The sequence below is a fragment of the Lutra lutra genome, chromosome 11 (genome assembly GCF_902655055.1).
Source record: "Lutra lutra chromosome 11, mLutLut1.2, whole genome shotgun sequence".
In the NCBI taxonomy this organism is placed as follows: domain Eukaryota; kingdom Metazoa; phylum Chordata; class Mammalia; order Carnivora; family Mustelidae; genus Lutra; species Lutra lutra.
In genome coordinates this window covers 86,028,764-86,045,508 of record NC_062288.1, presented here as the reverse complement: position 1 = coordinate 86,045,508, position 16,745 = coordinate 86,028,764, and the positions used below count along the sequence as shown (strand labels likewise).

Here is a 16,745-nt window from a genome sequence, read left to right as displayed (position 1 = left end):
CTTTGACTGATGTAGTCATTGTTTATGTCTTACTGACATAGATTTATCCAGAAATACGACTTCAAAAATGTTGTCATTTCTAGATTTTCATTGCATATAGATAATAATTCTCGGTTCTGTAATATTTTACAAATGAGGAAGAAGTAAAAGAGCCTTTTAAAGTGTATCAACAATGGGTGAAATAGAAACGCTGGGCTTTTCCTCTGAAATCATGGGACATTATTTTAAAGTTCTACATTCCATAATCCTCTGGGAACATAGTCTACTCTTTCCAGAGACTGGTGAGTAATTAATTCAAATGAAACAAAGTGAACATATCTAGTTTTCCACCTTTCTCCAAAAGTATGTACTGTCATGCCTACGCCACTTATAGCAAAGACATGTCTATATATAACATGTTCTAATTATTCTGGCCTATCCCATCATGAAAGGAAATGAGAACTGCCTATCTGTTGGTATATAAACACTTTGCTGAAAGCTTCCAATCAGTACTTTTTGGGTTTTTTTCTTCAGTTTCTTATAATCTTCCTCTTCTGTTCTTAGTATAAACTGTTATTTTCTAGCTTTTGTAACGTATCATTCACATGGGCTGGCACTCCATTTGGATTCAATATTCCAATAAACACCTAGAAATTTTGGATGTATTTAAAACACTATAAGAAAAAATCTTCTGGAACATTTTATAGACAAAATTTCTTATCCTGTATGAATGCACATTGTGCAACCATCAAATATTAAGTCCCCATGTACTATCGCTGCACGATAATCTTTCCCTACAACCTACAAACTCCTCAGAAAAAACTCTTCAGCAAAGGACCATATGCTAAACAAGAAATTTGACAGCATTCCTTGAAGGAATGGTCTATATTCACACTCTCCAATTCTTCTTTTCCCATTCTCTCTTGAAGATACCCCAATCCTTTCAGCCTTACCACTCCACTGGAAATGCTCTTGCCAAGTTCAATCATGACCTCCATGGTGCTAAATCTAATGGTCAATCTGCATCTTATTCAACCTGCCAGCAGCACTGAACAGAGCTGATCACACACCCTCCTTCTTTTTTTTTTTTTTTAAAGATTTTATTTTATTTATTTGACAGAGAGAAATCACAAGTAAGCAGAGAGGCAGGCAGAGAGAGAGGAGGAAGCAGGCTCCCAGCTGAGCAGAAAGCCCGATGCGGGGCTCGAACCCAGGACCTGGGATCATGACCTGAGCCAAAGGCAGCGGCTTAAACCACTGAGCCACCCAGGCGCCCCCACACACCCTCCTTCTTAACATGCTTTTCGCACGTGGTTTCTAGTATATTGCACTCTTGATTTTCCTCCCAATTCACTGGTAGCTTCCTGGACTCTTCTGCTCATTCCTTTCGTCTCTCCAATCTCTAAAAGTTAGAGTGTTTTAGGCCTGAGTCTGCATTCACTCTCTTGGTGACCTCCGGTCAAGACCTCCACCAAGACCTTCCAGTCTCAGAGTCTTGGATAAGATCTAAAACTTGGACATTTTCAGCAAGATCTCTCCTTTGAATTTCAGACTCACGTATCAACTGCTTACTGTTTCTCCACTTAATGGTTAAGAGGTATCACAGACCTACCTGCCTTACCCTCACTCATTCCTATATACCTGCTCCTCTCTTCCAGTAAGTGTCATCTCAACCCTTCCAATAATCAGACCAAAAATCTTGAGGTCCCCTTCATTCCTGCTTTTGCTCTCACACCCCACAGCCAATCCATCATGTTGGAGTTGACTTTGGGGGGGGGGGGTTGACTTTTGAAATACACCCAGGATGACCGCCTCTTACTACCGTTGTTACTGCAATATTGGTTTTAAGACCCTATGATTTCTGGCCTGGATTACTACAATAACCTAATTTTCTTCCTTCTTCCATTCTGGTATACTCAAACTCTATTCTCAACACAGTAGCCTAATGGTTTCTCTGAAAACATAAATCAGACCATATCACTGCTTTGGTCAAAAGCCTTCACTGACTTCCCATCTCACTCAGAACAAGAGTCAAAGCCCTTCTACTAGACCAACGACCCCATGATGTGGCTCACTACTACTGCTCTGACTCCATCTCCTGTCATTCTTTCCCTAGCTATTCCTCAAACATGACCATCACATTCCATCCCACTTCAGAAACTTTCCTCTTGTTCTTCTCCCTGCCTGGAAAGATCTTCCTTTAGACATCAGTAATTCCCTGTTCAGAGGCTGCCCGTCAAAATGGATTTCCCAGATCATCCCTACCAAAAAAAGAGAAACTACTATATCCCCCCAAACTTTTCTTTTTTTCCCTTACTCCTTTCCTTACTTACATTTTCTTTTTTTCCATAGTACTTATCATCATTTGATATATTACAGAGTGTTTATTTTATTTTTTCCTCTACTAGAATATAAACTCCTTAATGGAATTTGTTTTGTTCACAGTTGTATTCCCAAGGCCTAGAACAATGTCTGGCACAGTGCAGGCATAAAAATTTTCTCAGAATGAAATAATGTGATATTCTACATCTGTTCATCATTTCTAGTTTCATTTATTTGATTCTATAGGAGTACTTTCAAGTCTAATTCTGCCATCAAGGACCCTAACTTGGTTTCCTCAGTGTACCTAGTAATGTATGTTCTAATTCTGTCGTCCACACCATGAAGCATTGGAGAAACAGCAACAATATGGAGAAGGGAGCCCTCACCGAAGCAGGCGTGTTTGCTGTCTCTTCCGGATAGATGGATTAGACTCAAACACATGAGGCCGTTTCCGCTTCTTTCCTGTTGCCACAGCAGCGGCAGCAGCCATTCCCACAGGACCTGAAATAATAACGCATGTGCTGAGAGCAGGCAAAGCCTGTTAGCTCTATGAGACAGAAAACAATTAAAGGTACAAAAAAGGTAGTCTTTATTTCCTAATACATTCTCAGTAAATATAGAATATTCCTGATATTATCAACATACTTTGCTATTGTTCAAAACAAATCATATTTTCATTTACCAATAAAACTTGCAATGAATCTGAAAAAGTGATCGACTTACATACACCACCATACACTATGGTGTATGGTGTAGGACCACCATACACTAGCTAAATCGTATATAATGTTGTGTTTTGTTTTGTTTTGTTTTGCCAGCAGGCCCATACTGCAAAGCCGATATTCTCACAGGTGCTAGATGACATTGCAACACTGAGAGGAAGAGCTTGCCAAAAGAAAATAATCACAGATTTCAAATTTCATTTCCATCTTTGTGCCCCTCTTTCCATTACCCAAAACACTGTCAAGTTAAGGAAGTCAGAGATAATCACTCATGCTTGGAACTCAAATAGTAACAACAACGTACCCAAAAGAGGAAGAGGTGGAGGAGTATTATCTTAATTGGAAATTTTTTTTCTTATATATCTGAGAATTGTGCCTAAAATGGAGTTGTTGACCACAATGTTAAACTGATGAAAGCATGCTGGCAGGAAAGAGATGAAAACTATCCCACTCTAAAGAAAAAATGTTAATAAAAGTCAGTCTGGCTTGCCCTGAAACTAATTATTAAAATAAAGGGTAGACCCTAAGGAATTATTGGAGTCTCTGATTCATGGAATCTCAACATATCAAGGACATTCCCTTTTTTTTTCTTTCCCTTTTTAAGCAGATGATCCACTTTTAACCTTATTTGTAAACCCTATGAAAGGCTTACATGAAAATTAAGTTTAACTACTTACACTTGCCCTGGCATATATGTTATATATGGTCTAAGGGGCTCAATTAAAATAAGTCTCCCTGAAAATCTAGACAAATCTCTCTACACGTTATTTAGTCTGACTTAAATAAACTCCTCTAAAGAGCCCCAGAGCAAGTAAAAGAATAAATGAGGGGCACCTGCGTGGCTTACTGGGTTGGGGCCTCTGCCTTCGGCTCAGGTCATGGTCCCAGGGTCCTGGGATCGAGCCCCGCATCGGGCTCTCTGCTCCACGGGGAGCCTGCTTCCTCCTCTCTCTCTGCTTGCCTCTCTGCCTACTTGTGATCTCTGTCAAATAAATAAAATCTTAAAAAAAAAAAAGCATTCATTTATACTTTTTTTTTAAAAAGATTTTATTTATTTATTTGACAGAGATCACAAGTAGGCAGAGAGAGAGGAGGAAGCAGGTTCCCCACGGAGCAGAGAGTCCGATGCCGGGCTCGATCTCAGGACCCTGAGATCATGACCTGAGCCGAAAGCAGAGGCTTAACCCACTGAGCCACTCAGGCCCCCTAAATGAATGATTTTAACCTTTCCATCATAAACAGCTGGTAGATGAAAAAAAAATCCCATTGAAAGATTTTTTCCAGTATTTAATTTTTTAACTATGATAAGAACACTTAATATGAGATCTACCGTATTAATTTTTTAAGTGTACAAACAGCTAAAGATAGGCACAATGTTGTACGCAAGATCTCTAGAACTTATTCATCTTGCATAATTGAAACTTTATACCTGTTGAAGAGCAACTCTCATTTCCACACCCCAGTCGCCAGCTCAACTACCCTTCTACCTCTGTTTCTAGGAGTTTGACTAGATACCGCATATAAGTAGAATCATGCAATATCTGTCCTCTGTAACTGGCTTATTTTACTTAGCATAATACCCTGGGTTCATCCATGTTGTTGCATATGGCAGGATTTCCTTCTTTTTAAAGGCTGGATAATATTCCATTCTTTATATACACCACATTTTCTTTATTCACTCATCTGTCAATGGACACTTGAGTTGCTCCACATCTTGGCTATTGTGAATAATGAACATGGGAATGTGAATACTCTATGAGATCCTGATTTCAGTTCTTTTCAATAAGTATCCAGAGATGGAATTGCATAGGGCACTTCTATTTTTTATTTTTTAAGGAACCTTTACACTGTTTTCCATAGAGGCTGCACCATTTTATATTCCCACCAATAGCATATAAGGATTCCAATTTCTCCACATCCTTGCTAATATTTATCCTTTGTTGTTATTTGGGAAGAGCCATCCTAACAAGTGTCAGGTAGCATCTCACTGTGGTTTTGATTTGTATCTCCCTGACGATTAATAATGTGAACATCTTTTTCATAGGGTTCTTGGCCATATGTACATCTTCTTTAGGGAGATGTCTACTCAAGTCCTCTGTCCATTTTTTAAATCAGCTTATTTGTTTTTATGCTATTGATTTGTAAGAGTCCAACATCTTAGAACTAAAACTTTCAAATATAGAGCAAAGTTAAAAGAATTTTTTAGTGAACATTTATGTATCTACCACTCTACCATAACATTTTAACACATGCATCTATCCATCTTTTTTTTTAATTTAAGACTTTTAAAAAAATTTTTAAATAATCTCTACACCTAACATGGGGCTTGAACTCACCACTCTGAGATCAAGAGTCGCATGCTCTAGTGAGCCAGCCACGCACCCCATTCATCTTTCTACCCCCTCACTAGTCCATATCATTTCTTATTCTGATGCATGTAAACTGCAGTACGATTCACCTAAATATTTGGTAGGAATATCATTAGCTAGAGTTCAGTATTTCTTTACAATTTTTTCTTTTGAGGTAAAATTTACATATAATGCAATGTACCAATCTTAAGTGTACATTGAATTTTGTGTAAGCATACCATACATTTTCAAATGTAGACACTAATGATAACCAATCTCTATCAAGACATATAACAATACCACCACTACAGAAAGTTCTCTCATGTCTCCTCCCAGTCAGTTCTTGCCCAATCTCTCAAAAGGACCTACAATACTGGTTTTTTCACCCTATTTTAGCATTGTCTATTCTAGAACTTCAAATAAATGGAATCATACCATATATATTCTTTTTTGTGAGGTTTCTTTCACTTAGAATAATGTTCTTGAGAGTCATCCACACTGCTGTATGTGTTAGTAAGTTTCTTCCTTTTTATTGGTGAGTAATATTCCAGAGTATAAATAAATCACAGTTTATCCATTATCCTACTGATAGATGTTCGGGTAATTTCCAGTTTTAGGCTATTATGAATAGAGGTGCTTAATTAATTTATAAACTCAATACAATTCAAATAAAAGTCCCAGGATGGGTTTTTCTGGAAATTGATAAGCTGATACTAAAACTTAAATGGATGTGCAAAAGGTCAAGAATCACTAGAATAATTGTGAAGAATTTCAAGAATTTTAAAAGGTGTGCTCATCCTATCAAATATCAGTGGTTACTATAAAGCTACAGTCATTAAGACAGTATGGAACCGGCTGAAGGATAGACAAACCAACCAATGCAACTGAATTAAGAGTTCACAAATGCCTTCCTGTGTCAAAGACAGAGGTAGGAAAAGGATGAACTATTAAAAATATGGTACTGAAAAAAAATATATGGTACTGGAACAAACGATTGTATGGAAAAATAATGAAGCTAGATCCCTATATCATATACACAAAAATATTATTCCAGGTGAATTAAACAGCTAAATTAAAACAACAACAAAGAACTTTGTAACTTCTACAATAAACTGTTTTAGAGTATTTATGAACTCAGGAGTAAGAATTCCTTAAATAAGACTCCAAAAGGATAGGGGGCCTGAGTGGTTCAGTAGGTTAAGCCTCTGCCTTTGGCTCAGGTCATGATCTCAGGGTCCTAGGATCAAGCCCTGCATCAGGCTTTCTGCTCAGCAGGGAGTCTGCTTCCCCCTCTCTATGCCTGCCTCTGCCTACTTGTGACCTCTCTCTCTCTCTGTCAAATAAATAAAATCTTAAAAAAAAAAAAAAGACTCCAAAAGGATAAACAGTAAGGTAAAAGACTGATAAATATCACAATTAAATTTAAACCTTTATGGACAAAAATAAATAATAAAAAATTGAGGGAAGGAGTAGTCAACAAATTGGATGAAGATACTAATAAATGAAATGCATATTATCCAGAAAAGAACAGTATCAAAAAATATATCATTGGATGCCTGGGTGGCTCAGTTGGTTAAGCAACTGCCTTCGGCTCAGGTCATGGTCCCAGAGTCCTGGAATCAAGTCCCACATCAGACTCCCCGCTCCATGGGGAGTCTGCTTCTCCCTCTGACCTCCCCTCTCATGCTCTCTCTCACTCTGTTTCTCTCTCTCTCTCAAAATAAATAAATAAAAATCTTTAAATAAAATAAAAAATATATATAATTAACTCATACAACAAGAAAAAACAACCAACCTGATTAGACAAAGGCATAAAGAGGAAATATGCAGAAGAAGAAAAGCAATAGTAAATAAAAAGTCATTTCAATAGTCTGAAACGACACTCTATCTTGTCTTCCTGCACTGGCTGGAACTTCTAGCTCAGAGATGAGCAAATTAAACGGACAATGAGATTCTATTTCATCAGACTAGCAAAAACAAAAAACAATTGACAGTTCCAAATATGGTGAGGACTGGAAGCAACAGGCCCTCTAGCATGCTGTTTGTGGGGATGTAAATTAATAAAGTGACTTGGAAAGACATTTGGAATATTTAGTAAAGTTGAAAATGTACCCATCTTTGCCCTCTCATTCTCCTTCTGGTTATAACCTTCAGCAGTATTTTCAAACTGCAGGTTTCTGTTCTTTGGTGGTTCATGAATATTTTGTTTGTTTGTTTGTTTTAATAAAATGGAATAAAGTGAAAGATACTAGGACATATCAGTGGGTGTGTCATGGCAGAGGGTAAGTATTACTCCATGAGAAACTGTTATTCCAAGTATATGTACATTCATTTATCCCAGATCACAATGTAAAATGTATCACTATGGGAACTGTCAAGAGCTTGAAAACCAAAAGAAACTCCCACAATTTGCACAAGAAAAGATAGAATAATTTTCATTTGCAGTTACTGTAATAGCAAAAACTTATAAACAGCCTAAGTGCTGTACCAATATCTGTCATGTTCAGATAATGAATGGAATTCCAAATAACACTTAAAATAAAAACATACTGCCACATTATCAACATGAATGGATCTCAAAAAAATAATACCGAATGGGATAAACAATGCTATAGAGAGACATTTTTTAATAAAATTTAAAACATGCCAAACAATGCTAAGTATTGCTTATTGATACATAAGTATACAGCAGAAATAAAAGAAGTGCATGAGAATGATAAAGATCAAATTTAGAATAGTGGTTACCTCAGTGGAAGGAGAGAAGAGAATAGGATTAGAAAAAGTAGGAATATCCTTCCCTTCCCTCTTCATTCACCTTATTTCCTCCAGAGTATTCAGTGCTTTTTGAAATTATTTTACTTTATTATTTGTACCCTTCTCCCACCATTGGTCTGTGAGCTACATCAGGAGCAAGCTCTTGCCTGTCCTGTTCATAGTATCTATATACAGTGATACAGAGCATACAGTAATTCTTCAATAATTGTTGAATGATTAAAGGGTAAATCATTTCTACCAGCTGGGCCTCAGTTTCCACATCTGCCACTGATAATGTTAGATTGAAGTCTTTTCCTAATTTTAACACTATGACAATGCAGTACGGTAATATAGCAAAACTGTGTCTCAAAAGCATCTCCCTTCCCAGGAAAGAGGTTGATCTGCATTCATTATGTTAGGATGCCCTCTTCTGGGAAGTATAAATGTTTCAAAAATATATTTTACAAACATCTCATATGTGTTCTACTACTAAGTCTTATTTTAAATTTACAATTCCAGAAAGACACAGTGGATAATAACTGAGAGTAATAAGGTGGTTTGTCATCACATTTGTCTTCTCCTTAAATACAGTACATACTAAAAAAAAAAGTATTTTGGCCATTCCTGATAATTTATTTACTGCCCAACTCTCCCTAAATATCTTTGAGATCAATGTTCCTTATACAATACTAACCCCATCCAGGAATGATTTATATGTAGTCTTCCACATAGTGCTAAGTACACAATGTAAATAGTAAAGAGAATGGTACAAAATATAGCCCAGCTTTAAGTCATTTAGTGGCCCAGAAAATCTCAAACCTTAAATTGGATTAAGATAATCCAGGATTGCTAGTGTCCTTAGGCAGCTGGCAGAAGGAAACAAAAATCCTCTCTAGAGGGCAATAATACTATTCTAGACCCCAAATTATTTCTAAAAATAAATTTCCAAACACACCATCCAGCACTCATTTAAATATAACCAATATACGAAAAGAAAAACAAACATAAACAAGAAACAGCACTATCAACATATAACAGAAAAAGACCCTATGGCACTTCAGAGGATAGAATTACCAAATTTATTGTAAAATCATGATGCTTACTTCACTCACAGAGATTTAAAAAAAACTTCTTTTTTCTACTACAATTGGAAATGATAATAGTACAGATTTAGAAGGGAAAAAAAACACTAGAAATTCTTAAAAAAAAAAAAAAAGAAAAAGAAAAAAAGAAAACTATTGGGGCACCTGGGTGGCTCAGTGGGTTATGCCTCTCCCTTCAGCTCAGGTCATGATCTCAGTGTCCTGGGATCGAGTCCCACATCAGGCTCTCTGCTCAGCAGGGAGCCTGCTTCCCCCTCTCTCTCTGCCTGCCTCCCTGCCTACTTGTGATCTCTCTCTCTCTGTCAAATAAATAAAAATCTTTTTTAAAAAATGAAACTATTAACTATTACTAAAATTAGTACCTCAGTAGGCAGATTTAGATCACCTCAGACACAGCTGTAAACTAGAAGACAGTTTGAAGAAATGACATACAGTGAAGCATAAAGAGACAAACTGATGGTAATATAGAATAGAGGATAAGAGACATAAAAGATTCAATGAAGAAAACTAACATATTTAATTGGAGTCACAGAAGGAAAAGATGGAATGGAGCAGAAGCAAAATCTAATAACTAAGGGGAACCTGCATGGCTCATGGGTTAAGGGTCTACCTTCAGCTCAGGTCATGATGCCAGGGTCCTGGGATCGAGCCCTGTACTGGACTCCCTCCAGTGGGAAGCCTGCTTCTCCTTCTCCCTCTGCCCTTCCTACCCTTCCCACCCCTGCTTGTGTTCACTCTCTCAAATAAATAAATAAAACCTTAAAAAAAAAAAAATCTAGTGACTAAGATGTTCCAGAATTGATGAAAGACATCAATCCACAGATTCAAGATGTTTAAAGAATCCTAAACAGAATAAATGAGGAGCCCCAAACCAGCTATATCACAAAACCAGAACACACACACACAAAAACCAAAAAGCGGAAGACAGAGAAAATCTTAAGAACAGTTGGAGGAGGGACCTATGTGGGAGATAACCTTCAAAGGAGCAGCTATTAGAATGAAACAGCTGAATTCTGAAAAGCAAGGATGGAAACCAGAGGACAGTGGGAACAGAATCTTCAATGTGAGGGAGAAAAAATAAGTGCCAACCTAAAATTCTATACCCAGTGAGAACACCTTTTGAGACTAAAGGTTAAATAAAACATCCTCCGACAATAAAAAAACTGAGAGACATCCATGCTCAAGGAAATACTAAATGTTATCTTTAGACAGAAGAAAAATTCTCAGAAGGCAAGTTGGATATGAAGGAAAAAATGAACACTAAGTATAAAACAAAAATAATGTCTTGTATGGCTTGGAATATATGAAGAAATAATACACAGAATAACAATAGCGTATAGGTCAGAAGGAGGAGAATAAAATTCAAGTGTTCTAAGAAACTTGCATTATCCCGTAAAAGGACAAAAGTACCAATTCCAGAAGACTTTGAAATAAGTTAAGGATGTATTATAGTTTCTAGGGTATAACTAATAGGAAAAGTGTGTATATCTTTCAAACTAACAAGAAAAAAAAAATGTAAACTTTTCAGTCCCTCCAAAACACAAAGGAAAAGTAATCACAGAGTAAGTGGGATGAAGAGAAAGCATACAGTAAACATGAGAAAGCATACAGTAAACATGATAAATTAAAACCTAAATATATCAGTGGTTACATTTAATGTAAATGGACTAAATGTTTTAGTAAGAAGTCAAAAGACTGTTGGAATGAATGAAAAAACAAAACCAAAGTCATATCATTAATAGTATGTCACTCTAGATCTTAAGTCTCAGTAGAATATAGGCATAAGCTATAAATGCAAGGCTTAAAAAATCTGAAAATGTGATTTGAAGATATATATGAGAATGTCTGCATCCGAGGTCCTTGCAGATATGCACAAAACCAGAGGTTAAGCAAAAAAAAATGAAGAGCTTCTGATCCAAACAGCATTACCTGCAGCAGCTAGATGGGCTGTTACCTCATCAGCCGCTGTGGAGTTGAGTATGTCTGAATCATCGTAAGAGGTGTCCTCAGGAGAAGAAGGTGAGTCTTCATCAGCACTCAGCATACTGTGCTCAGTGTAGGTGGCCACATGGACCTGCTGTACCTGCTGGGCGACTGCATGGGCTTCTATGGTAGCCATGTGTTCAGTTTGGGTCACTCCGTGCTCCTCCATGAAGATCTACTGTCAGAAGAAAAGGCAAAGAACAGAATTCAGTGTGCAGTGTAACACAGTGCTTAAACTAAGCAATATTTTCCTCAAGAGCAGAGAAAGCCTACAATTTCACCACATACCACACCACACCAAGTCACAGGAAATGGAAAGCACCATTCAAGTATGATCCAAAAATGGTAGAACATTTTCCTTATGTAAAACCATTCTGATAGAAAGTCACTGTGCTAATTTTATATGTCAGGCCACAAGACCGTACATATATCCTTCATACCATGTATAACAATAAAAAGATACTTTAAAAGATCCCAGTGATGTGTGTTGTAGACCTAAAAACACATGGTAAGTAAATGAAACACAAAACATTTTCTTTGTAGTCATAGATAAACAGAAGTCAAGCTCTATTTTTTCCAAAAATACAATTACTTAAATTGGTTTTTCTGCTTATAAAAAACTGTGCCTCTTATAAACCCTGCTATGATGCAGTAACTTGTAATGCAGTAAGATAAAGGTCTGCTCTTCTACTGCACATATAACCTATCCCCTCATCCCCCTCAGCCTACAGAATTGTTATCCTTTAAAAATTTTTTGAAGCATACATACATAATACATATATACATACATATAATACATGTGATTTTAAATAAAAACAGGCTCATTTACAGGGTGCCTGGGTGGCTGGCCCATTCGGTTAAGCAACTGCCTTTGGCTTGGGTCACGATCTCAGGGTCCTGGGATTGAGCCCCACATCAGGCTCCCAGCTCAGTGGGGAATCTACTACTCCCTTTCCTTCTGCCCCTCACCCTTCCCATTCTCTCTCTCATAAATAATCTATTTTTTTAAAAGGTTCATATTACACATATCATTTTACAATTTTCTTTTTTTCATATTTTAATCTATCTAGATATTCTGACCTGTCAAAACACACAGACCTTTCTAAACAGCTGCAGTATACCTCATTGTATGGATGTACTGTGATTATCTAACCAATCACGTACTGGTAAGTAGCAAGGCTGCTTCCAAATTTTCACTATTATAAATATCAGTGCAATGAATATTCTTGTATATAAAATTTTGTATATAATATTCAATAAACTCAATGAAATGCAAATATTACCATATGATCCAGCAATTATACCTAGAAAAACTGTAAGAAAGGTCTCAAAGGGCTACTTGTACACCCATGTTCATAGCAGAATTATTCACAATAGCCAAGAAGGTGGAAGCAACCCAACTATCCACTAATGGATTGATGGGTAAACAAAATGTGGATATATACATAATAAAATAGTATTCAGCCTTTAAAAAGAAGGAATACAGGGGTACCTACATGGCTCAGTTAGTTAAGCATCAACCCCAGGTCATGATCCCAGGGTCCTGGGATCAAGCACCACATTTAGCAGGGAGCCTGCTTCTCCCTCTGCCTTGGCTTGTGCTCTCTCCCTCTCTAATAAATGAATAAAATCTTAAAAAAAAAAAGAAAGAAAGAAAGAAAGAAAGAAAGAAAGAAAGAAAAAGGAATACAAACTTAGAAGAGAATAATTTACTTGCCTCAATTTTTAAATATCTATAAAAAATTGGAGCACCTGGGTGGTTCAGTCGGTTAAGCATCTGACTCTTCATTTTGGCTCAGGCATGATCTCAGGATCATGAGATCAAGCCCTGTGGCAGGCTCCACGCTCAGCGGGGAGTCTGCTTGAGACTCTCTCCCTCTGCCCCTCCCCTGCTCATGTTCTATCTCTCTTTCTCTCTAAAAACAAACAAACAAAAAAAACTACAAGAAATCTACATCTAGCATCATATTTAATGTCAATAAACTAGAAGCTTTCCTGCTAAGTCAGGAATAAGGCAAGGATGGTCCCTCTCACCACTCCTTTCCACAGTGTACTGGAAGTCCTAGCTAGTCCAGGAAGATAAGAAAAGGAAATAAAAAGGTACACTGATTGGGAAGAAAAAAAAAAACCCTGTGTTTGTTCAAGATGACATGATTATATATATATAGGAAATCCAAAAGAACCAAAAAACCTCCTGAAACTAGTGAGTTAGAGCAATGTTGCAGGATACAAAGTTCATACACAAAAGTCAATTGCTTTAAACCAGCAAATAGAATTTGAATTTAAAACACAATGCCATTTCCATTAGCAAGCAAAAAACCAGAATACTTAGGTATAAATCTAACAAAATATGGACAAGACTTATATAAAGAAAACTACAAAACTCTAATGAAGGAAATCAAAGAAGACCTAAATAATAGAAACAGATTCCATGTTCATGGATAGGAAGACTCAATATTGTCAAGATGTCTTAATTTGATCCATAGATTCAATGTAATCCCAAATGAAATACCAGCAAGTTATTTTATAGACAACAACAAACTGATTTTAAAGTTTATATGGTGGGGCACCTGGGTGGCTCAGTCTGTTAAGCGTCTACCTTCAGCTCAGGTCATGATCCCAGGGTCCTGGGAAGCAGTCCCACATTGGGTTCTGTGCTCAGAGGGGAGCCTGCTTCTCCCTCTCCCACTCCCCCTGCTTATGTTCTCTCTCTCTCTCTGTCAAACAAGTTAAAAAAAAAAAATTAAAAAAAAAAAATAAAGCTTATATGGAGGGGCAAAAGACCCAGAGTAGTAAACACAGTAGTAAACACACTCCCTCTCTCTCTCTGCCCTTCCCCCCACTCATGCTCTTGCGCTCTATCAAATAAATAAAATCTTAAAAAAAAAATGTTGGACACCCAACTGACTGAGCCATCCAGGCGCCCCTTAATCATTTCTAAGTGTATAGTTCTGTAGTGTTAAATACATTCATATTGTTGTATAATCTCCAGAACTCTTTTCATCTTGTAAAACTGAAGCTCTGTACCTGTGAGGCAATCCCTCAGTTTCCCTTCCTTTCCCAGCCCCCTGCAATCACCCGTCTACTGTCTGTGTCTATGAATCTGACTAGCATAGAGACCTCATATAAGTGTATTTGTCCTGATTTACTTCCCTTAGCAGAGTATCCTCGATGTTCATCCATATTGTACCATGTGTCAGAATTTTTTTTTAAGCCTTTACTGAGGTATAATTGACAAATTGAGGAGAAGGTATAATTTTCCCATGTACCTCTCCCACCCCCACACTGGCATGGCCTCCCCCAGTATCAATAACCCCCATATCAGAGTCATGCATTTTTTCTAATGGGTGAGCTTACACTGCCATATCATTATCATCCCATAATTCACATTATAGTTCACTCTTTGTGTTTTACATTCTGTGGGTTTAGACAAACGTATAATGACATTTTCCACCATTATGGTGTCACACACAGAAGTCTCACTGCCCTACAAAATTTGTGCTCCACTTATCAATTCTTCCTCCCCCTGATCCCTGGCAACCACTGATTCTTTTACCATCTCCATAGTTCTGTCTTTTCTAGAACTTCATATTGCTGCCATCACACACTATATAGCATTTTCAGGTTGACTTCTTTCACTTAGCTAGGCAATTGAGGTTTGTCCATGTCTTTTCATAGCCTGATAGCTCATTTCTTTGTAGTGCTGAATAATACTCTATGATCTGATGTTCCATAGTTTATTTATCCATTCACCTACTGAAGGATATTTTGGTTACTTATAAGTTTTAGCAATTATGAATATGCCATGAACATCTGTGCAAGTTTTTTGGCAGACAGAAGTTTTTAACTTCTTTGATAAATGCCGAGGAGCACAATGGCTGGATTGTGTAGTAAGAATATATTTAGTTTTGTAATAAATTTCCAAACTGTCTTCCAAAGTGGTGATACCATTTTGCATTCCCACCATTAATAAATGAAGATTCCTGTTGCTCCATACCCTTATCAGCATTTGGTGGTGTTGGTGTTTTGAATTGTATCCATTCTAATAGATGTGTAGTATTATCTCATTGTTTTAGTTTGCAATTCCTTAATGATATGATTGAACATCTTTTCACATGCTTATATGTAACCTATTTAACTTTTTGGTAAGGTGTCTGTTCAGGTCTTTTGCCATTTTTTAATCAGGTTGTTCATTTTCTTATTGTTTAGTGTTAAGAGTTCTTTGTGTCTCTGACTTTTACAACTATTTTCTCCTAGTTTGGCCTGTCTTCTCATTATCTTCATAGAGAGAGAGAGAGAAAGAGAATCTTTTTTTTTTTTTAAAGAGGAAATTTTTTTTCCCCAAAGATTTTACTTATTTGAGAGAGAGAGGGCACGAGTTGGGTGAGGAGCAGAGGGAAAGAAAGACAAGCCGACTCCCTGCTAAGCAAGAAGCCCCACTCCAGGCTCAATCTCAGGATCCTGAGATCATGACCTGAGCCAAAGACAAAAACTTAACTGACCGAGCCACCCAGGTGCCCCAGGCGTCTAACTTTTGATTTTGGCTCATGCCATGATCAGGGCCATGGGATCAAACCCCATGTCAGGCTCCACATTCAGTAGGGAGTCTGCTTCTCTCCCTCTCCCTGCCCCTCCACCTACTCACACATACATGGGCTCTCACTCTAATAAATAAATAAATATTTTTTAAAAAATGGCTAAGATGGTAAATTTTATGTTATATATATTTTCCCACAATTAAAAAAAAATCATCCTTGACACCAGTGGTAACTATTTTACAAAGAATACATAACTATCATAGAGCAGAATCATAAAACTAGCCCTTATTATCTTTTAAAAATCCTTTGCATATTATTTTATTTTAAAAAAATAGAGTATAATACTCTGAAATAAATCAGTCAGAGAAAGACACACATCATATGATTTTACTCATATGTGGAATCTAAGAAACAAAACAAACAAACAAACAAGAAAAAGAAAAAGACAAACCAAGAAACAGACTCTTAACTACAGAGAACAAACAGATGGTTGGGAGGGGTGGCGTTGGGGGGAATACAGGAAAGGGATTAAGAGTCATGGAGTAATGTATAGAATTGCTGGATCACTATACTGTAAGCCCCAAACTAATACAACGCTGCATGTTAACTATACTGGAATTAAAATTTTAAAAATGTTTTAATTTAAAAAACTAAATTCTTAAAGGTAAAATTTCTGTCAAGATTACATGTATTTTATTTTATTTTATTTTTAGATTTTATTTATTTATTTGACAGACAGAGATCACAAGTAGGCAGAAAGGCAGGCAGAGAGAGAGAGGAAGGGAAGCAGGCTCCCTGCCTAGCAGAGAGCCCGATGCAGGGCTTGATCCCAGGACCCTGGGACCATGACCAGAGCCGAAGGCAGAGGCTTTAACCCACTGAGCCACCCAGGCGCCCCAAGATTATATGTATTTTAAATTTTGATGCATACTGACAAGCTGAGTGTTTAAGCTGTGCAATAACAATCTCTACTAGTATAATGCACCCCTCATGCCC

At 37.1% G+C, this 16,745-nt stretch overlaps 1 protein-coding gene across 5 annotated transcripts in view; it reads right to left on the bottom strand.

The window, feature by feature from the left end:
- NRF1 (nuclear respiratory factor 1) overlaps positions 1-16,745 on the bottom strand; it is a 145,791-nt gene that overhangs the window by 82,707 nt on the left and 46,339 nt on the right. For 4 of the 5 annotated variants that reach the window (XR_007121419.1, XM_047694490.1, XM_047694488.1 and 1 more), the window contains exons 2-3: positions 11,158-11,389; positions 2,688-2,802 (exon numbers count right to left, since the gene is read on the bottom strand). Coding sequence is in view for 4 of the 5 variants with exons in the window: in XM_047694490.1 (XP_047550446.1) it covers positions 2,688-2,802; positions 11,158-11,380 (338 nt within the window). In the remaining variant the exon portion in view is untranslated. The remainder of the gene's footprint in view (positions 1-2,687; positions 2,803-11,157; positions 11,390-16,745) is intronic. The other variant, XM_047694489.1, reaches the window with a different exon arrangement.